At 52.0% G+C, this 26,704-nt stretch overlaps 1 protein-coding gene across 7 annotated transcripts; it reads left to right on the plus strand.

Moving 5' to 3' along the window:
- Window positions 1–715: 715 nt before the first annotated feature.
- Window positions 716–19,520, plus strand: LOC123366452 (complement C3-like). Of its 7 annotated transcripts, none has more exons than XM_045009960.1 (11): window positions 1,035–1,139; window positions 3,553–3,604; window positions 3,808–3,895; window positions 6,614–6,703; window positions 7,149–7,254; window positions 8,607–8,696; window positions 10,448–10,534; window positions 12,666–12,749; window positions 13,693–13,828; window positions 16,544–16,615; window positions 17,654–17,711. In XM_045009960.1, exons 1-11 carry the CDS (start codon window positions 1,100–1,102, stop codon window positions 17,694–17,696), a joined length of 888 nt encoding a protein of 295 aa, XP_044865895.1. In that variant the 5' UTR covers window positions 1,035–1,099; the 3' UTR covers window positions 17,697–17,711. The 7 variants fall into 7 exon arrangements, with proteins under 7 accessions (XP_044865898.1, XP_044865894.1, XP_044865895.1 ...); XM_045009964.1 differs by lacking the exon at window positions 17,654–17,711 and adding an exon at window positions 17,949–18,003 and having other exon boundaries at window positions 1,036–1,139; XM_045009963.1 differs by lacking the exons at window positions 16,544–16,615; window positions 17,654–17,711 and adding an exon at window positions 15,090–15,367 and having other exon boundaries at window positions 716–1,150.
- The last annotated feature ends 7,184 nt before the right edge of the window (window positions 19,521–26,704 follow it).

A 26,704-nucleotide genomic window follows, 5' to 3' on the forward strand; every position in this document is an offset into this window, starting at 1 on the left:
ACTATAGTACTGTATTGTATGGCAAAAAATAATTCCCTGCAGCGTAACCCCCCATTTACATTCATTCTTATGGGGAAATTGGACTTGCTTAACATCGTTTCACTTAAAGTCACATTCTTCAGGAACATAACGGGAACGTTAAGTGAGGAGTTACTGTACCTAGTTCTTACTTGAACCCCATTATAGTCTTGGCTTTCACAGCATTTTCTGGCCAGGAGCTCCAAAGGCTGAGTGTGTGTTGCGTGCTTTTTAATTGTATCTATAAAGGTGTAATGGGAGAAGAAGAACCTACACAACACTGCAGATTCTGATAACTTCTGTTTTTCCCTCTTGTGTTGTGCTTATTACCACGGAGAAAGAAGTGAAGGGTAAGAGCCCACCCCAATTGTGAGATGGAAGGCGCCCAATAGCCGTGAGACAGTGAGCGTTGTTGATTCCAGGCTATGCAGATGCCATGAAGCTGGGAGTGGAGCAGACGTCACCATCAGTGAGATAAGTGTCTGGTTTCGTGAGGACTCTTGTAACGGCCCACCTGCCTCCAGGCCAGGACTTGTCGTTAGTTGGGGCTGAGTTTGTAGGAAAAGGTTCCTGAATAGCTGTAGTTACGAGGGAGACAAGGTCCCCATTTTCAGGGGCTGGTCATTTCTCTGTCCACAAGCAGTGTGTTCTCTGCAGCAGAAGGTTGGATCCAGGGGGATGACTCCAGCTGGTGAGTTTCTTGACTTCCTCCCATGTTTTTCTCTCTCTCTCTCCTCTAATGTGTTGGCCAACACACTCTCTGTCTGTCTGTCTCTCTCTCTCTCTGTCCTTGCCTCTCCTTGTCCTGTCTCCTTTCGTAGGACATGGTCAGGTGTGGTAGCTGTGCGTCCCCACAGGCTAGGTCTTATGAGCTATGAACAAGTAGGGGACCAAAATCATGCAGGGTAGCGGGCGCAAGAGTGGAGTGGATACTTGATGTTGACTCTCTGTTTGAGTGTGTAATGCTGTCTGATGCATGGCTTTTGCAGCTGCGCTGGCAGAGGAATTGTCCAGGAGCCCTACCCGGAGGAGAGAGACTCAGAAGTGGACCTGATCACCCTGAACATCCTTCTAAGCAGACATGAACAGTCCTCAGCTTTCTCCCTCCTGCATAACTGGCTGTGAGTAAATGGTCAGTGCTTGGAATTCCTTATCTGTACTTGCTGTAATTTTCTTCAGACACCATGTGCATCCTGGTTGGGTACGGGGCTCTGTGGGATTAAGGCTGGGGAAGGGACCAGAGTTGCAGTTGCCTGGGCTACTATGGTGATCCGAGGAATGGAAAACCTGTCTTATGAAAGGAGACTCAAAGAGCTTGGCTTGTTTAGCCTAACCAAAAGCAGGTTGAGGGGGATCTGATTGCTCTTTATAAATATATCAGAGGGATAAATATTAGGGAGGGAGAGGAATTATTTAAGCTTAGTACCAATGTGGACTCAAGAACAAATAGATATAAACTGGACACTAGGAAGTTTAGACTTGAAATTAGACGAAGTTTTCTAACCATTAGAGGAGTGAAGTTCTGGAACAGCCTTCAAAGGGGAGTAGTGGGCGCAAAAGACATCTCTGGCTTCAAGACTAAGCTTGATAAGTTTATGGAGGGGATGGTATGATGGGCTAGTCTAATTTTGGCAACTAATTGATCTTTGATTATTAGCAGGTAAATATGCCCAATGGTTTGTGATGCGATGTTAGATGGGGTGGGATCTGAGTGACTACAGAGAATTTTTTCCTGGGTGCTGGCTGGTGAGTCTTGCCCACATGCTCAGGGTTTAACTGATCGCCATATTTGGGGTCGGGAAGGAGTTTTCCCCCAGAGCAGATTGGCAGAGGCCCTGGAGGTTTTTCGCATTCCTCTGCAGCATGGGGCACGGGTCACTTGCTGGAGGATTCTCTGCAGCTTGAGGTCTTCAAACCGTGATTTGGGGACTTTAATAACTCAGACATAGGCTAGGGGTTTGTTATAGAAGTGGATGGGTGGGATTCTGTGGCCTGCGTTGTGCAGGAGGTCAGACTAGATGATCATAATGGTCCCTTCTGACCTTAAAGTCTATGAACAGGGAATTACCAAGTGATCCATCCACTGTCTCCCATTCCCAGCTCCTGGCAAACAAAGGCCAGGGACACGATCCCTGCTCATCCTGACTCATAGCCGTTGATGGACTCATCCTCCATGAATTGACAGTAACTCTCCACTTAACATCCTCTCGCTTAACATTGTTTCAATCTTAGGTCCCTGCTCAATTACAGAACATGCTGTATTTAAAGTTGTGCAATGCTTCGCTATAACGGCGTTTGGCTGCCTGCTTTGTCCACAGTCGGCAGCCCCCCATCAGCTCTCCTATGCCCCCCCCCAGCACTTCCCGTCCGCCAGCAGACCCCGCGGATCAGTGCCTTCCCCCACGGCCTCCTGCCTGTGCCAATCAGCTGGCTTGTGGTGTCCGGGGATGGGGAGTGAAGACTCGTGCAGGCTCCCCCTCCCTCCCCTGCTTCCAAATGCCGCAAGCCAGCTGATTGCTGCAGGCAGGAGCGAGGACCCGGTGTGTGAAGTAAACGGGAAGGAGCGGGGAGGAAGAGGCAGGTTAAGGGTGGGGGCTTGGGGGAAGAGGCGGCAGAGGGTTGAGGCCACCGACCCTGGTGCTTGCAGAGAGGGGAAGCTGCTGTTGCTGCTCCTGTGCAACGTGCTTCTCCTAGCCTACAGCACCTTCAGCCTTCTTGCCTGCCTCATCTCCAGTGCCAGGATCTTCAGCACCCAAAACACAAGCCTCTGTGGCTTGGTCTAAAGGAGCAACTTCCTTTACCTGGGAGTAGCTGATTGTTATAATTGCTAGGGCTGGCCAGTAGCGGGAGATATGCTGGTCTAATGCCTGGTCATATGATAGAGGGATCCAGGATTTTGGCACTGCTTTTACAGAAATGGGAGCCAGCTGTAAATTGTTCTTAACTTTCCCAGCTGTCCAAATTCACACCCACGAGTTCTCATTGTTTCAGTCTCCTCTTTCTGCTAACCCTAGACCGAAGGCAGCACATGAGCTGATATTCAGTGGCACTCACACCACACACCTCCTGGCCACTGGTCCAGGGACTCTGCATTTTAATTTAATTTTAATTGAAGCATCTTAAACATTTTAAAAACCTTATTTACTTTACATACAATAGTTTAGTTATATGTTACAGAAAGAGACCTTCTGAAAACGTTAAAATGTATGACTGGCACGCCAAACCTTAAATTATAGACAATAAATGAATACTTGGCCCACCACTTCTGAAAGGTTGCTAACCCCTGCCCTAGACTGTATTTCATTTGTGCCACTCAGCTGGGAGAGGCTTTTTAGTTTGCATGCCAGGGATGGGAAGAATTTTTTATGGATTGCTGGAGGGGAGGGGAGGTTTATTGAGGGATTTTTCACGTCTACTCTAGGACCTGTTTGATTACTAAGCCATATTAGTACACCTAAAAAACAAAAGAGGGTTTATCTGGCATGAAATTTACACTGAGATATTAATTTCTTTTGTCTTCTGCAATGTTTCCAGTTAAGAAGCCGGATGGAGCGATGCGTTCAGTCTATATTAAAATCTGCATCAGGTGAGAACAATGCCCTTTAATGATAGATGATAAATAGATGGACCGATGCAGGGGGTAGCTGGAGAATCCTGGGCTATGATTTTTTTCTATGGAATGGGCAAAAAAGTTATAATTAAGCAACAGGAACTGGTGGAGCGATCGCAAAAATCAATGTTCAAGTGATGAATTCTGATCAAAAGGGTATTTTCTCTTCTCCTCGTTAGGTTCCTCGGTGTGGTTGATGCCACAATGTCTATCATCGATGTCTCCATGCTCACTGGCTTCTCACCGGACATGGAGGATCTTAAGAGAGTACGTCAGTGTAATCTGAGAACAGGGAACGTAATAAACAATGCAGTGGCTCGACTGGGGCTTTCAGATAAGAAAATCCAATGCAGCAGATGAATAGTCAGACTCCAGAGTTAAACCTGGAGGGAGACCAGACAGCTCTAAGGATTGGTAACAGCTTTAGGAAACCACAACCAGTTGTCTCCAGGTCGGGGATGGCAGTTTTGGGGCATTCATAGAGGAGATTCCAGGGGATGAATAAGCCATGAGCGCAATGTCCAAATTCACAGAAACAAACAGGGCCCTGGGCAAATTTTGCAGGTTGCACAGGCTACTTTGAAAATCTGGCCATACAAGTTCAGGTCAGTTCAATCCTGCTTTATTGGATAGCAAATTGAGAGGCTGCTGTCATTTGACTGTGCATGCCAGAGCAGAATGCATTTGATACAGTCTCTTGTACAGTGAGGTCACAGTTTAAAAAAAAAAAATGATTTCCCTTTAGATCCTCTGACCTACATAGTGCAGTTATTTGGGCCTGAAGAACTGTGGATACAAAAAAAAAAAAGAGAGGCTGCACAAAAAAATCCAGGTCCTGAAGGAATCATTGCAGTGAATTGCTGCCTGGGTATAAAATGAAGGTGAAGTTTAGCAAACAAACCCAGGGATGTTTCCAGCATTGGTGCTGGTGAACAGGGGCCGCTAACAGAGGAGTTTTGAGAGGGAGTTTGGAAAGGGAGTGATGTACAGTCGCCATTCTTGTTGGGCAAAAGTCAACATGGTTTCTGTAAAGGGAAATCTTGTTTTACTAATCTATTAGAGTTCTTTGAAGGGTCAAGAAACATGTTGACAAGGGAGATCCAGTGGACATAGTGTACTTAGATTTCCACAAAGCCTTTGACAAGGTCCCTCGCCAAAGGCTCTTACATAAATAAATTGTCATTGGATTAGAGGGAAGATCCTTTCATGGATTGAGAACTGGTTAAAAAAATAGGGAACAAAGGGTAGGACTTAATGGTAAATTCTCAGAATGGAGAGGAGTAACTGGTGGTGTTCCTCCAGGGTCAGTCCTAGGACCAATCCTTTTCAACTTATTCATAAATGATCTGGAGAAAGGGTAAAAAGTGAAGTGGCAAAGTTTGCAGATGATACTAAACTGCTCAAGATAGTTAAGACCAAAGCAGACTGTGAAGAACTTTAAAAGGATCTCACAAAACTAAGTGATTGGGCAACAAATTAGCAAATGAAATGTAATGTGGATAAATGTAAAGTAACGCACATTGGAAAAAATAACCCCAACTATACATACAATATGATGGGGGCTAATTTAGCTACAACGAGTCAGGAAAAAGATCTTGGCGTCATCATGGATAGTTTTCTGAAGATGTCCACGCAGTGTGCAGAGGCGATCAAAAAAGCAAACAGGATGTTAGGAATCATTAAAAAGGGGATAGAGAACAAGACGGAGAATATAGTATTGCCCTTATATAAATCCATGGTACGGCCACATCTCGAATACTGTGTACAGATGTGGTCTCCTCATCTCAAAAGAAGATATACTGGCATTGAAAAAGGTTCAGAGAAGGGCAACTAAAATGATTAGGGGTTTGGAACGGGTCCCCTATGAGGAGAGATTAAAGAGGCTAGGCCTTTTCAGCTTGGAAAAGAGGAATCTAAGGGGGGGGATATGATAGAGGTATAGAAAATCATGAGTGGTATGGAGAAAGTGAATAAGAAAAAGTTATTTACTTGTTCCCATAATATAAGAACTAGGGGCCACCAAATGAAGTTAATGGACAGCAGGTTTAAAACAAATAAAAGGAAGTTCTTCTTCATGCAGCGCACAGTCAACCTGTGGAACTCCTTGCCTGAGAAAGTTGTGAACGCTAGGACTATAAGAGGGTTTAAAAGAGAACTGGGGCCAAGGGCTCTGGCTGGGGGTGCCAGATCTGGGGTGGGCCCACAAATGAAGCCTGCAGGGTGCAGGAGGAGGTTCCAGGCTGGGGCATGAGGTTGGGGTGCAGGGAGCAGGTTAGGGCTCTGGCTGGGGATGTGGGCTCTAGGGTGGGGCCAGGGATGAGGATTTTGGGGTACAGGAGGGAGTTCTGGGCTGGGGCTACGGGTTGACATTCGGGAGGGGGTAAGGGGTGCGGGTTCTGTTAGGGAGTTAGGCTGTGTGAGGGGGTTCTGACCTGGGGCAGGAGCTTGGGATGCAGGAGGGGGGGTCATGATGCAGGCTCCAGCCAGGCAGCACTTATCTCAGGTGGCTCCTAGAAGTGGTGACATGTCCCTCCGGCTCCTAGGCAGAGGGAGCAGGGGGCTCTGTGCGCTGCTCACGCCCGCAGGCACGGCCCATGCAGCTCCCATTGGCTGCAGTTCCTGGCCAATGGGAGCTGCGGAGCTGTCGCTCAGGGCGGGATCAGTGCGCAGAGCCCCTGTGGCCACTCCTGTGCCTAGGAGTTGGACATACTGGCCGCTTCCGGGACCTGTGCAGAGCCAGGACAGGCAGGGAGCCTGCCTTAGCTGCGCTGTGCTGCTGACTGGAGTTGTCAGGGTCCCTTTTCAACCAGGTGTTCCGCTCAAAAACCAATCTCCTGGGAACCCTAGGTGTGGAGTAAGTAGCAGGCTAGTATCTTTCATGATACAATCTGCATGGGAGATGTGATCACAAGCATGAGCTGCAGGACTTTCATAGAGACGCTGCCTTACCCACAATGCCTCTTGCTTTTTCTTATTCACATTTAGCTTTCCCAAGGGGTCAACAGATACATTTCCAAGTTTGAAATCAACAAAGCCCCATCCGACAGAAGCAACCTCATAATCTATGTGGACAAGGTAAAGACTCAACAAGCGGCTTCTCTGATCTTGTGTTAATTTCATGGGCTCCTGCTGAGCCAAACTGCACTCTGAGATACACCCTGGCATCCCCACAGACGTCAGCAAGTTGACAAACTGCAACCCATGGCCAAATTTGATTCACTGGTCCAGATTCAGTCTTTCCACTAAGAGTAACTGAATGGGCCAGATCCTCAGCTGGTGTATGTGGATGTAGGTCCATTGACTTTAATGGGAAATGCAACATCTGATATTAAGGTTGAATTTGCTTCTCTGTGCCATTCACTTCTTCTTTCCTTGTTCCTTTCACTTCTCTAGTTCTTCTTTCCCGCACCTGCCTCACTTTTCTTTCCCCAACATCTCCCTTTCTTTTATTCTTTTTCATTCTCTCTTCCATCCAGCCATCCTTCAACCTAAGCAATCCTATTATTTCCCCCGCACCCAGGTTTCTCACAGAGAGGAGGAATGCCTGCAGTTTAAAGCTCACCAGTTTTTCGAAGTGGGGCTCATTCAGCCGGCATCCGTCACAGTCTACGACTATTACAGCATAGGTAACAGATCGCAGCTCTCCTCACCATTCAAGGCACCTGGCTTCAAATTCTGCTCTGGGTCACATTGGTATCATTGCCTCTTGCAGTCTTTTGCTGCAGTACTTAGGTATTATTGCCCCGTGTAACAGAGGGGATGCACTGGAAATAGAACCTAGGTGTCCTGAATCCCAGTCTCCTGCTCTACACTAGCTCACTCTCCCTTCAACTTTTCCAGATTACTGCGCCCCTTTCAGGAGTCTGATTTGTCGTGCATGCCCCAAGTTTACCTCACTTAAAAACGACTTGCTTACAATATCAGACATAAAAATACAAAAGTGTCCCAGCCACACTAGTACTGGCAATTTGCCGACTTCCTCATTTTTTAACATGTAACTATAAAATAAATCAATTAGAATATAAATATTGGACTTACATTTCAGTGCGAGCCATGAGCCTGTTTTCACTTATGAGTCGTGTCATTCAGTGGCTGGAGAGCGGCAGCTGCTGGCCAGGTTCCCAGCTCTCAAGGCAGCACCCCGCCAGCAGCAGCGCAGGAGTTAAGGTGGCATGAGCTGCTGCTGGTAAGAGCGCTGCCTTCAGAGCTGAGAGGCCAGAGAGCGGGGGTTGCTGGCTGGAGCGTTCATATTTTTGGCGGCGAATGAGGACTATTTTTTTCAATCCTGCTCCCATCCCGACCCACAATATCTACTCCCACCTGCTCCTGCATTGTTTGTTGAATTTTTATCCCACTATTATAGCAATGGGCCCTGCTGGATCCCAGTCCCACTGCAGGGCTCTAGAATCTTTTGTAGAACTAGGCAAATATCTACATAAGTTAACATACCCCCTGGGTATCCCTAGGGTATGTGTCCCCCTGGTTGAGAACTACTGGATTAGAACACAGGGGGTTTAGACTCAGACTTTAAGGCCAGATGGGACCATCCTGATCATCTAGTCTGGTTTACTGCCCACCTCCCAGTTCCTCCTGTTCCAACATTATTCCATGCTGGAAATATATGGTCCCACTCATCACCTTAACACACCCAAGCAAAGGTAGACAAAATAATAAGGGGAACCTCTGACTACAGGCAATAATTATCCTACTTGCCCTCTCCCCCTGTTTTACCTCCAGATGTGAATTTGCTGCTAGCATGATTAAGAGAGTGTCTCCAACAAGCACCAGCCCGTCATTTCAAGCTGATGGTTTCCTATAGCTAAGAAAGTCATTCCCACAGACTGCTGCTCCCTTCCCCAGGGTCACCCAGTGAGGCTTCTGCTTGAGTAAGGGCTTCAGGGTTGTCTCCTAGGTGCTGTAAACCGTGGCCGTTGTTCTACAGGAGGGGGAATGATCTGTGTCTCTGATCTTTCTCTAGATGACCGGTGCACCAAGTTCTACCACCCGTCTAACCAGAGCGGGCTCTTCAATATGATCTGTCATGGGGGCATCTGCCGGTGTGCAGAAGGTAAGGAGAGTCCTGTCTCTGCTTACATCTCGGGTGAGGGCTCCCCTGTCAGCTTTACCAGCAAACATGCAGTCCCAGGCACCCCCTAGCAACCAATCAGGGCCTTCTTTCCCTGTGGTGTCTGGGTGATTTTCACGTGCGATACAGGCTCATGGCAGCTGGAGACAGGATGGTCCCTGGGTCTGTCCCCCAGCCTGGAACTCTGACTCTTGGCCGGCTGTGTCCCTGCTACACACCACCACATACAGCAATAGGGGAATGAGGGTTGGGATGAGGGTACCCTCAGTGGGAATATGTGAGGGATGCACCCCCACATGAACTCATGCACGCCTGGGGAGCGGAGGCAAAAGAAGATCCAGAAGGGACTGCAGGGCCTGGGATTGGGCCAGGGAACGGAACCTAGAGGGGCTGGAATGGGCCTTCGAGGAGGTAGTAACTCCCAGAACCCACCCCTCGCCCCCGCAGAGGTCTCAATATCTTCCTTCACTCCCTCTCTGGTCCCTCCTCCCCTGCAGTCATAGAGGGTTTCCATTCTCCCTGACCACCTGCCCTCACCTGGGTTCCCTCCCTTCTCCAATGGCACCCCCACCCACCAATCACAGGAGAGCTGGCAGCAGGACATAGAAGCAGAATTTCTCTAACCAGCTGGGTCACCAGGAGGGAGGAGGTATAGGAAACATCAGTTCCTCCTCTCTGCCCATCAGGGCCTTGGGGGCTGGACCAAGCCAGCTGATCCATGGAGTCCAGTTGAGCGGGGGGAGGTGACACAAAGTCAGGCACTTCTTTACAATATCTGGGTCCTCTCATTCCAAGATGCCCACAGCTGGCACCCCTCAGCCCCCCACTGTCAGTTTCAGCCCAGCGGCCAAGTATTGAATGAGCCATGGAGGCTCCACTCCCCGCTCTCTAAGAAAAGTATCCTCTAGAAAAGGGTGGAGACCCATTAGTGGGGCCGTTGTTCAGTGGGGAACTTGCTGTAGCCCTGCTGTCTGCCGGAGATACAGAGAGGCGCTCAGTCTCCGGATCTGTCCTTCCCATCACCTTTGATTCCCCATCTGCTGCTCCACTAAGTCCTGTGACCAGGCTCCTCCTGGCGCTGACCCAGGCAGAGATCCATCAGTGCAGAGAGGGAAGTTAGCTAGGATTGCCAGGCCTGTTTATGGTCCTTGGTTATTTCATACACCCAGGCAGAGTTCCTCTGGGCAACATCTACCGATTCCTTTGCAGAGCTGTCTGAGTCTGTCTGCTCAGGATCATTTAGACCCTGCAACCTACCCCTCCATCCCTTGTTTTCTTCTTTTACTGTGTCCCATAACATAGGCGCTGACTTTTATTTTTCCTGGTGGCTGCTCCACCCCGACTCCACCCCTTCCCCTGAGACCCCACCCTTGCTCTGCCACTTCCTGTACCCGATCTGCCCCCTCCCCAGAGGCCCCCGCCACCTGCACTCCACCAAATGCCTCCTGCCAGCCGCCAAACAGCTGTGGCTGGTAGGTGCTGAGCACCCCCTATTTTTTTTCCCCATGGGTGCTTGAGCCCTGGAGCACCCATGGTATCAGCACCTATGTCCTATAATGTGATGGGTGGTTGGCTTCATGGCCACTCCCTTGTCAGAGGAGATGGGCCTGTCACCGTGTGGGTTAACGCGGCTCACCCATGATTCAAAGAGGTGGGCACCTGTGTGTCACTAATAACACAGCTGAAACTATGGTCTCCCTTGGTGATTCTCTACCCATCTTCCTTCCCCATAGAAAGCTGCTTCATGCAGCAGAAGATAGAGGGTCCCATCACCCTGAACAGACGAATGGAGGAAGCCTGCAAACCTGGAGTGGATTATGGTAAATCTGTGATTTGGATCTGCTGATTCTTTTTCCATGAGGAGAGCGCAGAGACAGGGTTCAGAATTCGATTTGGATTGTAAAGTTTGCCTTTGAGGCTGAATTGGGGTAAGGTCTGGATCTGCTGGGACAGAAACCTGATGAGATTTTGGGGCCATAAGTGCCCAGAAATGAACAAGATCAGATGACTGTTTAAGATTCAATCTAACCCTAAGAATTTATCTACCCCCCTGTCACGGTGCACAACTCACCCCTGTGGCACCTCCTGCTGGTTATCTCAGGAAATTAGTGTTTCCAGCCTCCGGAGCGCCCTCTGCAGGCTGGTGTCCTGCCTGCTTGGCCCAAGTCCCTCCTGGACCCCAGTGCCCTTTTCAGGCCAGGGTGCTGCCTCCTTGCAATACCGCCACAATCTCAGGGTCTCCCCACCCAGGGGAACCCACAACGCTCTAGCCCCACCATGCTTCAGTCATGGGCTACTGCCAGTCACCATCTAGCCCCCATTCACTGGGGTAGACTGCAGTACAAAAGCCACTCATCATAGGCAAGGGGGGTTTGGACCTGCTGCCCCTGCAACCCCAGTACCTAATTCGCCTTCCACTAGGCCACAGCCTGGGGGATTTCCAGGCCGGAGCACCCCAGCTCCCTTGGCCTTCCCCCAGCCCTGCTCCAGACTAGGTACCGTGTCTCAGCTCCCTGCAGCCAGATCCCTCCCTCTCAAAGCTAGAGAGAGTCTATCTTGGTTTCTGGCCCCCAGCCCTCTTATAAGGGCCAGCTGGGCCTTTATTAAGCCAGCCACAGCTGTGGCTGCTTTTCAATCAGCAGGAGTGGGGTAACTATCCGGCTATGCCCCCATTCACGAGTGGCAGGTTTGTAGAAATTTTGGTGGTGTCCACAACCTACCCACTCTCAAACTCTGCCCCCCACCTGCCTATGGCTATGGGAGAGAGTTTGGGTGGGGGGAGGAGGTCTGGGGTGCAGACCCTGGGCTGGGGATTAGGGTGCAAGAGGGGTGCAGGCTCTGGGAGGGAGTTTGGGTGCTGGGTGCAGGCTCTGGGCTGGGACAGGGGGTGGGTGTGCAGGAGGGGGTGAGGGGTGAAGGCTCTGGGATGGAGTTTGGGTGCAGGCTCTGGACTGGGGGTGGGAGTGCAGGAGGGGGTGAGGGGTGTAGGCTCTGGGAGGGAGTTTGGGGGTTGGAGGGGGTGCAGAGGGAGGGAGTTTGGGGGCAGGGGGAGATGTGCGTGAAGGGGGAGGGGGTGCATGCTCTGGGAGGGAGTTTGGGGATAGGAGGGAGGGAGTTTGGGGGCAGGGGAGGTGTGTGTGTGAAGGGGAGGGGGTGCATGCAGGGGTGAGGGCTGTGGGGCTAAGGATGAAGGGTTTGGGGTGTGTGAGGGGGCTCAGGGCTAGGGCAGAGGGTTGGGGTGTGGGGTGCGGGCTCTGCCTGGGACTGAGGGGTTCATGAGGCAGGAGGGGGCTCAGGGCTGGGGCAGAGGATTGGGGGGGGATGAGGGCTGGGGTTGAGGGGTTTGGGGTGTTGGAGAGGCTCAGGGCTAGGGCAGAAGGGCAGCCTGCCCTGCCAACAGTGGATGGAGGGCACTCGGACCCTGTGGCAGCAGTTGATGCCAGGAGCCGGCAGAGCAGACTCAATGTGAGCTGCGGGCTCTGGGGCCCAGGGGAGGTGAGCAGGGGCAGCAAGTGGGGGCCAGGGGAAACCGGGGGAGAGCCCCGGCCCCAAACATTGGTGGAGCCGAGCCCCCGGGCCCTGAATATTGCTGGAGCCCAGGCACCATGAGTGTATATAACTCGCCGCCCCTGCCCCCTTTTCCCTAGTATCTGAGCACTTCACAATCTTTAACATGTTTATACTCACAACCTCCTGTGAGGCAGGGCAGTGCTATTATCCCCACGGTACAAAAGGGGAAACTGAGGCATGGAGTGACTAAGTGACTTGCCCAAGGTCATGCAGCAAGTCTGTGGTGGAGCAGGGAAATGAACCCCGGTCTCCAGCTATTGCCCTCACCATGGCACCAGCTTTCTCACAGCCAGTTTGGGGAGTCAGTTACACAGTGAATTCTCTACAGAAAAATACTGCAGACCTTCAACTGGTGTTTTGTATGTCTTCCTTTTTTTAAAGTGTATAAAACCAGGCTTGTTAGAATTCAAGAAGTGGATAGTTCTGACTACTACATCATGGAAATTGTGGAACTCATTAAGGCAGGTAAGAGCTCCCCTTCTACAATCAGGGTGCAATTTCTCTGAATGGCCTTTGGGATAAAGGCCGGCATAAGAGCTATTTCTCTTAGCCAGAGGAAGTGCTAAAGCCCCAAGGCTAATCTAGTCTCATGCTCCAGAGCATTAATTTATCGCCACAAGGGGACAAGAAAGAATTTCCTCAACCCACCTAGGCAGCCATGCCACGAAGAGGCAGACAAAATAACAGGGGCAACCTCTCCCTGTGGTCAGCCTGGCACAATTGGTCAGTCTCATTATGAGCTTTTTCAAGCTTCCTCTGAAGCAGTTGGCATTGGCCATTGTGGGAGTCAAGATCCCAGACTTGGTGGCCCTTTGGCCCAAGCTGCTATAGGGGAGATGGAGTCTCTCTTCCTCAGTGCTGACTTTTATAAATCAATATAAAGGCAAAGGAAGCAGGGATCTAACTGAGCTCAAAGCGGCTTCACTCACTGGGAGCTGATTTGACTGTTCTAATTATTTGAATTACCTGAGATTAGGGGCCCCTTGTGCTAAGCACTGGACATATCCAGATACAACCCCTGCCTTGACGAGGTTACAATCTAAATCGACACTGGGTGGCTTTATTAGCCCCGTTTCACAGGTGGGGAATTGAGTCCCAGGGAGATCGAGTGACTTGTGCAAGGTCACACCAGGAGTCTGTGGCAGAAACATGAGCTGAGGCCTGAACTCTTCAGGCCCAACCCGGTGCCACAACCACAAGACGGTCCTTCCTGTCTCTAATGACTGCTGGAGCTTCAGTGATTGGTTATCGTAGCAGTCACACTAGGGCTGAATTTGTACTGAAATCGCAAGAGAACACCTAGGAGTCTCCTCTTCTCTGTTCCTTTCATCTTCATCTGTCTCCACCCCGTACTATCTCCTCCTCACTCTGCTCTTATGTGTGACATCTTTTTTCACCCCCGCTGTAGGGACTGATGAAGATCCACAAGGAAAAACCCGCCCATTCATCAGCCACATAAAATGCAGGGAGTCTCTGAGGCTGGAGCGTAACAAAGACTACTTGATCTGGGGACTCAGCACCGACTTGTGGCCCAGGAAAGCTGAGTAAGTAGTCTCCTGTGGTTACCCTGCGATAGTCACTTTCAAGCAGACACGCCCTTAACTAATTACCCTATGTATTTTAGGTACCTATCAGGCCCCCATTACTGTACTTTCTGAGAGCCTCACAATATCAAATGGTTTTTATTCTCACTACGGGAGGCAGGGCAGCGTTATTACCCTCATTTAACGGATTGGTAAACTGAGGCACAGACAGCCTACGGTCCAGGTCCTCAATGGTATTGAGGCTCCTAACTCCCACTGACCGGCCTTAGGTGACATCTTCAAAGTACCAAAAGGAAGTTTCTGGAGTTGCCGGGAATTGAATCCAGATTCGCCTCGTAGTCTAACCCTGGACCACCATTCCTCACAGGGGCTACCCAACTATTTCACCAGCACAAATCACTTTGTCAGTGCAATTTCATGGTCCCTGCATCCAGCCACAGTTGTTCCTAAATCACTTTGGTTTCAACTGGGTGGAACTATAATTAATTAGAATAAAAACAACACCTAAAAATGAGCTTTACCAAAAAGATGCAGCTCACAGAGGCTAAAAGTTCCATCCTCATGCTGTATCTGGAGCATTGCATGCTGGGATCTGTAGTCTCTCTGGACCTATGAGACGGGAGGCAACCCACTGTTTCTCTGCAAGTCAGATGTGGCTCTTAGGCATGGGTGGAGTGTGAGCCACCTATTTGGGGAGGCTAGACCCCAGCCCTGCCTGTCTCCCTTTCCCACCAGAGCCCCGAGCCCACCACCGTGGCTGCCAGCCCCCCGGCCCCAGTTCTGGGCCGCTCCAGCTGGCCAACCTGAGCCCCCCCAGCCCTGAAGCATTGGGTGCTGCAGCCCCAGTGCCCTCAGCCCCGGAGCACCAGGTGCCGCAGCCCAAGTGCCCCCAGCCCTGGAGCGCTGTGTGCTCAGTCCCCAGCGCCTCAAGCGCCACTAGCTCCGGAGCGCCAGGGAGCACCAGAGCTGGGGGGCCCCAGCACCAGGGGCACCCAACTGCCTCAAGTCCTGAGCCGCAGGCCAGCCTGTGCTAGCCCTAGCCCTAGCCCTATGTGGGCTGTGGCCAGGGGGAAGCAGGATAGGGCTCGGGGAGGAGTATGAGTGGGGCCACGCCTGGCTGTTTGAGGACGCTCAGCCTCCCCTGGCCTGCCATACCCGCTGCCCATGCCCTTAGGCAAACCCGGCTGCCCTTGAGGAACTGAGCAAACAAATTGAACACATTTTGTGCTTCATTGCTCACCCTTCTGCCTGTCCATCCCCGGCTATCCTACATCATTGGCAAGGACACCTGGATCGAGAAGTGGCCCAACGAGGACGAATGCCGGAAGCCGGATTTCCAGAACCTCTGCCAGGAATTCCTTGAGTTCTCTCAAACCATGACCATGTTTGGCTGCCCAATCTAAACTTGGACCCAGCTTTCCCAGCAGCCCCAAGGGGACAGTTTGAGCTGAGATGGAGCATAACCCTCAGGGTGGAGACATCTCCAGTCAGAGTCCCAGTGCTGCTGACACTCGCCACTAGCCCTGTCCTCTTCGGGGGTTTCACTCTCTTTTCTTATTTTTTTTTCATATATATATAAATAAATAAAAGGCTGATTTCTTACCCTGGCCTGCTGTGTGACTTTTTACCAATCTTTACATAGTCTGCAATAGAGCTGTATAAGTAACCAGCTACTAGGATCATGGGTGCATGAGAAACACCTTAAATTAGATTAGGATGGACAAGCATGAATGGGTGGCTAGATACGCATGGATGGATATTTGGGAGAGAGTCTTCTGTACCACTGTGTGCCTAGGGTGACCACACAACCGGTTTTGGCCGGGACAGTCCCTTTTTTCAGCCCTGTCCTGGCCATCCCAACTTTTTGTCAAAAAAGGGGGGTTTTGAAGAATGTGCAGGGAGAGGAGAGCGGCGATGTCACTCTTCAGTCTAGAAGATACCATCAGAGATGCTTAGTTTTGCAGGTCTCAAACTGTGGATTTGTGTCTCCAGAGATAATATGCTTGTTAACAGTAAAGATGTTTTTAAATAAATACATAAATATATAAAAGTGAGAAATAACAGGCCTCAACCCTATTGTCCCTCTGCAAATTTGTGTACACAGAGTCAATCCCTAACGTCTCTCTAAAAATGCAAAGTTTCAAAAAGTTCAGTGAATAGAACAGGGGTTGGCAACCTTTCAGAAGTGCTGTGCCGAGTCTTCATTTATTCACTCTGATTTAAGGTTCCACATGCCAGTAATACATTTTAACGTTTTTAGAAAGTCTCTTTCTAGAAGTCTATAATATATAACTAAACTATTGTTTTATGTAAGGCAAATAAGGTTTTTAAAATGTTTAAGAATTTTCATTTAAAATTAAATTTAAAATGGAGAGCCCCCCAGACTGGTGGCCAGGACCCGGGCAGTGTGAGTGCCGCTGAAAATCATCTCGCGTGCTGCCTTCGGCACCCATGCCATAGGTTGCCTACCCCTGGAATAGAAGATTCTTGGCGGCAGAATAGATCTGGACAAGGAGAAGTCTGAGACAGGCAGTAGAAACAAAAGTGAAACTGTTTGAGCAGCATATTCCGGAAGTCTTGAGGACTTTGAGTGTAGCCTTCACTGATTTGAGATCTACCATACCATTCTCGTACTAGAAGGGAATACCGTATTTTCCGGCATATAAGACGACTGGGCGTATAAGACGACCCCCTAATTTTCCACTTAAAACATAGGTTCTTGGCCTATACTCGCTGTATAAGACTACCCCCCCTTCCGAGGCTGAAGGACCCACCACCGAAGACCCGGTAGGGAACCGTCCAGTGAATACACCCCCCACCCACGTCCTGCCCCCCCCTCAGAAACCACAACCCATAACCCGCCCTGCCCTGCTCCTTGTCCCCTGACCACTTCTTCCCAAGACCCCCAACCCTAACTCCCCCCCAGGACCCCACCCTCTGCCAAACTTGCCCCGCTCCCTGTCCCCTGACTGCCCCGACTCCATCCACCACCATCCCAACAGACCCCAGAAATTCCCCCGCGGCGCCTACCCAACCCCCCCTTCCCCATCCCCTGTCTGCCCCCCCCAGAACCTCTGCCCGATCCAACCCCTCCTCCCCCGCCCAAGTCCCAGCCCTGGCCCTGGCCTCTTACCCCTGCCGGGGGCCAGGGTCGGAGCCGCAGCCGCGGGGCCCGACTCCCCGGGCCCGTCCAACACCGGAGCCGGAGCCGCAGCCGCGGGGCCCGGCTGACACCGGAGCCGCAGCCACGGGGCCCAGCTCCCCGGGCCCAGCCGACACCGGAGCTGGCGCCGCAGCCGTGGGGCTGGCTCCCCGGGCCGACACCGGAGCCGGCGCCGCAGCCGTGGGGCCGGCTCCCCGGGCCGACACTGGAGCCGGAGCCGCAGCCGCGGGGCCCGACTCCCCGGCCCGGCTGACACCGGAGCCGGAGCCGGCGCTGCAGCCGCGGGGCCCGGCTCCCCAGGCCGACACTGGGACCGGCGCCGCAGGTAAGCCGTCCCACCCCCTCCCCCACATCCACACCCACACGCCCGGCTTACCTGCCCACTCCTTTTTTCAGGCTTCCCGCGAACATTTGATTCGCGGGAAGCCGGGGAAGGGGAGGAGAAGGAGGGCGGAGCGTTCCGGGAGCGGTGTCATCTCTTAAGCCTGCTCGGATTGGCTGAGTCAGAGAGGCAGGCTATTACAACCTTTGCCAATCCGAGCAGGCTTTGTATGCATTAATGGCATACACAAGAGAGACGCCTCCCAGGATTGGCTCAGCTGAAGCCCTGTTTATACCCGGCGTGTAAGACGACCCCCGATTTTTGGGTTTTTTTTTTTAAGTTTCAAAAGTCGTCTTATACGCCGGAAAATACGGTATGTATAATAGCAGCAGGCTGTAACAAAGATCCAGTTTGGGAATAAGAACCATTCAAGAAATATGTTTGTGGATGTTTTAAAGAAAGTCATACCAGTGAACTGGTGGGAGTCACTTAAGCACTTGGATTCAGAGACTGTTGAGGTGATACTCTCACTTTTAACAGAAATAGGTATATTTTCTTCCTTTGGATTAATTCATTCAAAATTGAGAAATTGTTTGGGACCTGAGAAAGAAGGAAAGCTTGTTTTTCTTTTCCAGATTATGAAGAAACAGGCAAATGAAGGTGAAGACAACTGAGTTAGCTGCAGAAGCCAATATTTTAATTTTCTCATGTTGACCTGGCTGACATAGTTGATTTAATTTTTTTTATAATATTTCATTTAACTATTTTAGTTAAACAATTTTAACAAAAACCTTATTTTAAAAAATGTGAATGTTTAACTAAATTCAAAAATTCATATGCTGTTTTGTTAAAATATTATATGTTTGTTGTTGAAGAAAAAAATCCAGAATACGTAATGTTGTTGTTGTTTTAGTTAAATAAAACAATTTAAATGTCTGTCTGGTGATGTTCTCCTAATACAGCACAGCAAGAAAATCCTCCAACTATTAATGATTAACCTGTCGAATTGGAGATAGTTCACCTCCCAATGACTTCATTAACATCTGCTTCAATTACCTTTGGTAAATGAAATAACCAAACAGTCATTCATTTTCTGATATAGCTGTAAAACTAATCTGAAAAGTTTTCAAAATAAATCACTTAAAAAATGTATAGTGTGTACCTTCTAAAAATGAAACCTACATCTATCTCTGAGTTGTGAAGAATATGTATTAAGGTTATAACAACCAACAAGAATACAGTGTTATGTAGAAAACCATGATTAAATTGAGTCTGGCTCCTGGCATGACACTATCCTGCCCAGACTCTGGTAAGTTCAGCCCTTAAAGGTCTGTTTCCCCATACATAGGGTGACCAGACATCCCATTTTTAAAGGGACAGGCCTGTATTTAAGCCCTCCTGCAGGTGTCCTGACTTTTTCTTTAAACTGGGCAAATTGTCACATATTTTATGGTAATATGGTAAAGTGAAAATATGTGTTTTACAGGTCGAGGGCTGCAAACCAATCCCCCTGTTCCAGTGCTGGAATGATTGTAGCTAACATAACCCTCCTGAATCGTTGAGTTCTGACAAATGTGTTCAGTTTCCTGAGATCAAGGATGGGTCTCCATCCTGCAGGTTTCTTCTGCGTTAGAAAATAATGGGAATAGAAACCCTTCCCTCTCTGACATACTGGCTCTACCGCTCCCAGTTGTAGGACATGTTCCACTTCCTGTCTCAGGAAGGGCTCCTGAGAGGGATCCCTGAAGAGGGATGGGGGGTAGATGGGATGGAGAGAAACTGGATAGTGTAGCCAGTCCTGATGATTTCCAGAACCCATCTGTCAGAACTGATAGTTTGCCAGATTGGATAGAACAGCATCAGGCGGTTGGTGAAGAGATGGTTGGTGGGATCTATTGTTGGCAGCAATAGTTGGGGGAGATTTGACAAGCCCTCGACCTTGAGGCATGGTGGAATGGGAGTTTGGTCCGCGTCTGGTCAGCGTCTGTCTATGTCGCTGCTTAGCATATTGTCTCAGTTGCTTTGTGTATGGGATTTGTCTGGGTCACTCTGATGTATAATACTTGCCTTATTTGCATTTTGCTGTAGGTGTATAAATGCCAAGAGATCTGAGAGTGGCTCTCTAGTCTTTCAACAAGTGGAGTGACGCATTAGTCTTGTCGGCGAACAGTTTTAGACTCTCGAATGGAAGGTCCTCTACCGTGGCTTGGACTTCCTTGGGGAATCCTGAGAGGTGAAGCCAGGAGGCCTGGCGCATTACTATGGCGGTAGTGATGGTCCTTGCCGCTGTGTCAGCAGAGTCCAAAGATGTCTGGAGGGCTGTCCTAGCCAAGAGGTGACCCTCAGAGATGAGCGATGTAAACTGTTCTCTTTTGTCCTCTGGTAGTCAGTCGAAAAAGTCAGAAAATTTGGAATAGTTTATGTAGTCGTACTTCGCCATGGGGGCTTCATAACTGGCGATGCAGCAGTGAAGTGTTGCTGATGAGCAGGCCTTGCGGCCAAGTAAGTCTAGTCTTTTCCATTCCTTATCAGAAGGGCTGGTTCTGGATACGTGTTGTTTGCCCTTTTTGTTAACTGCATCAACTACCAGTGAATTTGGCTGAGGGTGTGTGAATAGAAATTCCATCCCTTTTGGAGGGATGTAGCATTTTTTGTCCGCCGCTTTAGATGTGGGCGGAATGGTAGCTCGGGTCAGCCATATGTTCTTGGCAGGTTCCGTGAGTGCTGAGTTAATTGGAAGGACAATCTCGGAGCAGGTGGACATGTGGGGTTTGTCCAAGAGAGAGACTTCCTCCCAGGTGATCTGGAGCATGTCAGCAATTTGTTTGAAGAGATCCTGGAAGTTCCTGAGATCTTCCCCAGCAGTGGGTAGAGGGGGCATAACATTCTTCTCTGGCGAGGAGTTACAGATAGCAGGAGCTGCCTCCTGATCTAAGATTTCTTCTGCCTCCTCAGAATTCTGTTTGGCAGGGGCGTCTGGTGGCACTGTGCATTTTGGTGGAGAGCGTCTGTGTACCTCCATGGTGCCAGTTCTGGTGTTAGAGCAGAACTGTGTATAAGCTGCCTGTGGGTGCCAGAATGACCGCTGAGGTGGGAAGGGAATAGGTGGGGAGGTGACCAGACCACCCTTGAAATTCAGACCCTAGAGAAGGTGTGGGACGCTCCTGATGTGCAGACCAAACACTGCCTTGCATCAGTGAAGAGTGCTGGGAGAAAAAAGCCTCCCCTTCCTCATCTTCATCCTCCTCACGAGAGGAAGGAGGAGCGGCTGTAGCTGGTGGAGTGAATGGAAGTGAAAGTGCTGAAACAGTGTCCCTACCGAGGAGAGGTGAGCAAGGAACTGTGGATGCTGGGGTGCCAGGGAGGAGGTTTTCTGCCCGCTCTCCTTAGCACCTGCCTGCTTAGGGTCTGCGGCTTTGACGTTACCGCCAGTAAGTTGGGGAACGTTTCCACTTGGACGTGGTCTTGGCAGGGGCAGTGTTAGCTCTCCTCTTCCCACATCCTCTAGGGGACAGGTTCCTTCCCTTCAGGGGCGGGGGTGGGGGAGGGAGGTCTGTAGGAAGCTGCCTGTGGCCACAGGGCAGCAGCAGAAGTTTGCCAGCCCAGGTGTGAAGTGCCACTGAGGGACGTCTCCATGAGGATGAGCTTCAGTTGAGGGGCCTGGGCTTTCCTAGTCCAGGCCTCAAGAGATTTTGGCACATGAGTTTTGCCGCAAGCCCCAACCACTGGCCAAATTGTGCACGTCCCTCAGAAAGTGGAATGGCCTCGCAGCGTTTAATGCCAGATGCCCCCGGCATTCTGAGGAAAACAAATGAACCAGCAAATACTGGACTGTGCCTGTATTTGCATCTTAAAGGTAGGCACATCTGGGCTGCCTGTCCACACTCCCACCCACTACTTACCACGGCGCGGGGTAGCCACTTACAGGTAGGAGGTGGTGACGGCTGTTTCCCCCTCTCCCTGCCCCCGGTTGGGAGGGGACAAGCTTGCAAGCTCTGAGTCCGGGAAAGAAACTGAGCAGTGCGTCCCACTGGGTAGACAGAAAAATTAACCTAAATAATCTATTGTCTATTGCCCCAGCCTGTTCCAAACACATTACACAAGGCCAATTTCACTCTCTTCCTGGAAGCTGGCTTTATTAGCAAACCAATAACCAGATACCAGGCTTCCCAGGGCAGTTTCCGTTTCCCAGGGTTGGCTGTTTCTCAGGTTCCCCGGTAGGATCGCTGTGTCCCAGGTCGCGCCAATAATGGGCTCTGTGGATGCTGAGTCCCTGTGAAACTCAGGCCTTCATAGCTCACACTGGGCACCCCCAAAATCAGAGGCATTCAGAATTAAAGGCTGCTTTTGCTATTTTGGTTCTGAGCATCTTGGCTAATGTCACATAGCAAGCCCATGACAGGAAGAGAACCAGGTGTCCTGCCCCCTCCCCTTCTTCTCTAACCATACTCCCCTAGCGAGGAGTAGAGCCCCAACCACTCAATCTACTCTCCAGCAGCTCTGCCTTGCCATTTTCTGAGCTGCGGGACAGAGGGTTCCTGCTGCCCTGACCTCTCGGGGCAGACCGGCCGCAGGAGCACATGCCAGCATGCAGCGGTCACACACAATGAAGCAACGAAGGACAGCACCGCAAAGACACATTAGTGCCCTAGCTGTTCTGCCATCCCACCCCACCTCCACCTGGCCATACCATCAGGTCACTATCGTGAGGGGAGGATTGAAATTGGAAAGGAGGTGACGGGAACCACCACCCCATGCACGGGGCTTGGGCCTTCCCCCACGCAGAATACAGCATGGGCTGTTTGTGCGCCAGGAAATCACCCCCATGCGCAGTGAGGGGCAGATGCTGTGTCTCCCCCTCTGATGGAGGGGGAATGGTCGGGCCTCCACCCGCAGCTGCTCTGAGGGGAAGTGTGTGCACAAGGCTTGTGTTGTGCAAACCTTGCCCCGTGTAAATACACTCAGAGTCAACCTATGATCCAGCTCTTGTAAAATGCAGCCAATTAACACCACAGTGACCATGGGTGTAAAGCTGTGGCCTCCTTTTAAGGGTCTACTATTGCCCAAGATCTAAGTCAAGCTGAGGCAGTGTTTGTGTGATGTGCTAATTTTCGAGCTCCTTGATGCCTGCACAGTGTTTGTCATGGCTTCGCCACACATAATGTTGTTCTGTTATTGATCTTAATTTGTTCTGTGGCATTTAATAGTTTATGGTGTTACTTGTCACATGCATGAACACTCTTCCTATCACTGGTCCATCTGTAGTGGACCTATATGTGGATGCCTTGCCCTGATGTTAACAGCTGCAATGAACAAGTGTTATTACAATTACCCGTGCTACACAATGCTGCATTCTTGAAAGGCCGAAGTTTATGGAGCCAGGTGTAGACACTGAGGGGTGCATAACATCAGCACAGAGACAGGCAAATTCTCTGTGCTGACAATGCCCTTAGCTTCTTACGGAGTGGCCTCCTGTTTATGTACTAAAAATGGAGTAGGCCTCGACTGTGTGCCACTGTATACCTTCCATCTTGTACAAGTCCCCAGTTTACACAATGGTATGGAACAGGGGCTTAGTCAGATCAGACCCTGAATCAGGGAGAAAGTTCCCTAAATATGTAGCATTCTATTAGTTACATGCTGGTACCTGGTTCAAAGGGGATTTGTTTGCTTGCTTTATTATCCTCTTGTCTGTTTATTGTGCTGTTACTATGTCTTAATTAATGATAGTTAAGGACTATTTTGTTCTTCTTCGAGTGATTGCTCCTATGCATTCCAGTTAGGTGTGCGCGCCGTGCGTGCACGGCATCTCGGAACTTTTTACCCTAGCAACCCCGGCGGGCTGGCTAGCGCCCCCTGGAATGGCGCCGCTATGGCGCCCATTATATACCTCAGCCGGCCCGTCCGCTCCTCAGTTCCTTCTTACCGCCCGTGACGGCCAGTTGGAACTGTGGCGTGCTCTCTGTCCTCCACAACCCTAGCTCTCGCTACTTCTTGTTGTACATAGTTTGTTTAGTGTTAGTATAGTTAGTTTAGTAGTTAGTTAGTTAGTATTTTAGGTAAGGATAAGGGGGGTATTTCCTCCCTTCCCTTCCCCGGTGCGGGCTCATGCCCAAGGCACCGGGCTTTAAGCCCTGCGCAGCGTGCCAGAGGCCTATGCCGGTTGGTGACCCTCACGGCTCCTGCCTCCGTTGCCTGGGCGAAGGACACCGCACGGACAAGTGTGCTATCTGTTCAGCATTCAAGCCGCGGACCCGTAAGGAGCGAGACATTCGCCTAAAACAGCTCCTTATGGAGGCGTCCCTCCAACCCCCGGCACCGTCTGCGCCAGCACCGAGGGCTTCATCGGTGCAGAGTGCACCCGCGGCACCGAGCCGTTCCGGCACCGCGGCCCCGGTACCTAAGCCGGCGGCTAAGAAGACCCGGCACCGCTCGCTTTCGCCTTCCGCCAAGCAACAGCTGGTGAAAGCAGTGGCAAAGGCCCGCACGGAGGATGCCGCGAGAGTGGCTGCGGCCGTGCGTAAAGCGTGCCCTGGGCCCTCGACTCCGGCACCGCAAGGCTGCCATCGACGCCGGAGACATTCTCCTCCGCGCGTGAGCTGATCCGGCTCATAGAGGCACCGAGCCTCCGGCCCTCGGCACCGCCGGTGCGGGCTGTCGTCTCAGTGGGGAAACCGGCCAGAATGACACGGCCGCCCTCTCTGGACGAACGGCACGGAATGCGCTCCCGGTCCTGGTCCCGTTCCCGGTCCCGGCGCAGGTCGCCGTCCCGTCGTTCGGGATCTCGACGCCGCTCCTCATCACGGCACCGAGCACCATCCCGACGCCGGTCTGAGTCCCGGTACCGCTCTCAATCTCGGTACCGGTCGCACTCCCGGCACCGATCCAGGTCCCGGTCACCGTACCGTCGGTACCGCCGGAGGTCTCCATCCCGGCACCGTTCACGGCACCGCGACTCTCGTAGTCATTCCCGGCACCGCAGATCCCGGTCCCGGTCGAGCTCCCGGCACCGGTCGAGCTCCCGGCACCGCGGTAGCCGACGGTCACGATCGCCGTCCCGCCGGCGATACACGTATCGACCCTCGGCGCCGTCGGCGGAGGGACTCCCGTCTTCAGCGGTTCAATCCCTCGGCGCCTCGGCACCGCCTTGGCCATCCCGCCCAGCATCGGTGGCCTCCGGTGCGGATGATACCGCCCACCGGTTGCCGACCCCGCAAGGACTCCATCATGAACAGTGGGGCTACTGGGTCCCCTGGGCGCATCATGAGGCGCAGGGCATCCCATTTCCTCTGCGGGATGTGACCACCGGGACCAGGGTCCCCGAGGCGACAGTTAGCCGGCCGCCTCCCTCTCCTCCGCATGAGCCCTCCGCTCCTCCGGACCGCCAATCAGCCACACCGCACGACTCAGCGGAGGCTCAACCAACAGCCCCGGCACCTGAGCCAATTGTGCAGAGCATATCTTCATCGTCCTCGCTGGACGAGGCGGTGGCAGGTGCTGCAGCCAACGAACCCCTGCCCATTGACCTTCGGGCCTTCCAGGACCTGCTTCGCCGAGTGGCGATGGCCATGGGTCTCCCCGTCGCGGAGGTCCAAGAGGACGAGGACCCGATCACCAATGTGGTGGGCGCGGACGCTCCCGTCCGAGTGGCGTTGCCCTTTGTACGGACAATTCAGAAAAACGCCACTACGCTCTGGCAGACCCCCGCTTCCATTCAACCCACAGCACGCGGGGTCGAGCGTAAGTACTCAGCCCCCCCAACGGGCTATGAGTACCTCTACTCCCACCCAACCCCGGACTCCCTGGTCGTTCAATCCGTCAACGACCGTGAGAGGCACAGCCAACCTGCCCCTGCGCCCAAGTCCAAGGACGCCCGACGCATGGACCTGCTCGGCCGTAAGGTCTACTCCGCAGGGGGCTTACAAATGCGGATTGCAAACATCATGGTCCTTCTCGCCAGGTACGTCTTTGATATTCTGACGTCCCTGGCGAAGTTCACGGAGCTCCTGCCATCAACATCCCGCCAGGAGTTCTCGGCCTTGTTGGACGAGGGAAAGAAGTCCTCCAGGTCCTCTATCACGGCCGCCCTCGACGCCGCGGACTCCGGGGCTCGGACCTTGGCATCTGGCGTGACGATGAGGCGCATCTCCTGGCTGCAGTCCTCCACCTTGCCGCCGGAGGTGCAGTATACCCTCCAGGACCTCCCCTTCGACACCCAGGGTCTGTTTTCCGAAAAGACGGATTCTCGGATCCAGACCCTGAAGGACGGTCGCATTGCCATCCGTACGCTTGGGATGCACACGCCGGCGACGCAGCGCAGGCCCTTCTGGCCGCAACCCTCCCGCTACCAACAGCGCTATCGGCCGTATGTTAGCCGGCGACCGGCCCAGAACCGCCGTCGTCCGTCAGGCAATCGGCGGAACCAGGGGCAGGCCTCGTCCAAGGCCCCCCAGGGGGCCAAGCCTGCTTTTTGATGGGACGCTCGAGGACGGCCCATCTCTCTCCCTACTGGATCCTACCCCCTTATTTTACAACCGCCTTTCCCATTTCTTTTCGGCGTGGTCCCAATTAACAACGGACAACTGGGTGCTGCAAACAGTCCAGTCGGGATACCGCCTTCAATTTGTTTCGCCCCCGCCTTCCCACCCACCCTCCCTGTCCCTCTTCAGGGACCCCTCTCACGAGCAAGTCCTCTTACAAGAGGTCCAGACTCTGTTGAGCGTGGGTGCCATAGAAGCAGTGCCTCAAGACAGGCGGGGCAGGGGATTCTACTCCCGTTATTTCCTTATCCCTAAAGCGAAAGGCGGGCTACGTCCTATCCTGGACCTTCGCGAGCTGAACAAGTACCTGCTCAAGCCCAAGTTTCGCATGGTCACCTTGGGGACCATCATTCCCTCTCTGGATCCGGGAGATTGGTTTGCCGCCCTCGACATGAAGGACGCTTACTTCCATGTCGCCATCTATCCTCCTCATCGACGTTACCTCCGATTTGTGGTCGGCAACACCCACTACCAGTTTGCTGTGTTGCCGTTCGGTCTCTCCACCGCACCGAGGGTCTTTACCAAATGCATGGCGGTGGTCGCCGCAGCCCTCCGCCGTCGTCAGATCCACGTATACCCGTATCTAGACGACTGGCTGGTTCGCAGACAATCTCGACAACTCGTGATGGGCCAGATGGCGGAGATCCGGTCCCTCTTCCGGCGGCTCGGCCTCCTCATCAACGCCGAGAAGTCCACTTTGATTCCTTCTCAGCGCGTGGAGTTCATCGGAGCGGTCCTCGACTCCACCATAGCCAGGGCCTGTCTCCCTCGCGCCCGCCACCAGACGATGGTCGCCTTCATCATGGACCTAGTCACCTTCCCGACCACGACGGTGCGCTCCTGCCTCCGCC

The sequence above is a fragment of the Mauremys mutica genome, chromosome 3 (assembly GCF_020497125.1).
Source record: "Mauremys mutica isolate MM-2020 ecotype Southern chromosome 3, ASM2049712v1, whole genome shotgun sequence".
Taxonomy (NCBI): domain Eukaryota; kingdom Metazoa; phylum Chordata; order Testudines; family Geoemydidae; genus Mauremys; species Mauremys mutica.

What these genes read in the sequence shown, in the direction of transcription:
- LOC123366452 (XM_045009959.1), top strand. Translation starts at nt 1,100, where the DNA reads ATGAACAGTCCTCAGCTTTCTCCCTCCTGCATAACTGGCT. An exon ending in TATATTAAAATCTGCATCAG is followed by an intron (nt 3,605 to 3,807) that starts GTGAGAACAATG and finishes TCTCCTCGTTAG; the next exon opens with GTTCCTCGGTGTGGTTGATG. An exon ending in ACATGGAGGATCTTAAGAGA is followed by an intron (nt 3,896 to 6,613) that starts GTACGTCAGTGT and finishes ATTCACATTTAG; the next exon opens with CTTTCCCAAGGGGTCAACAG.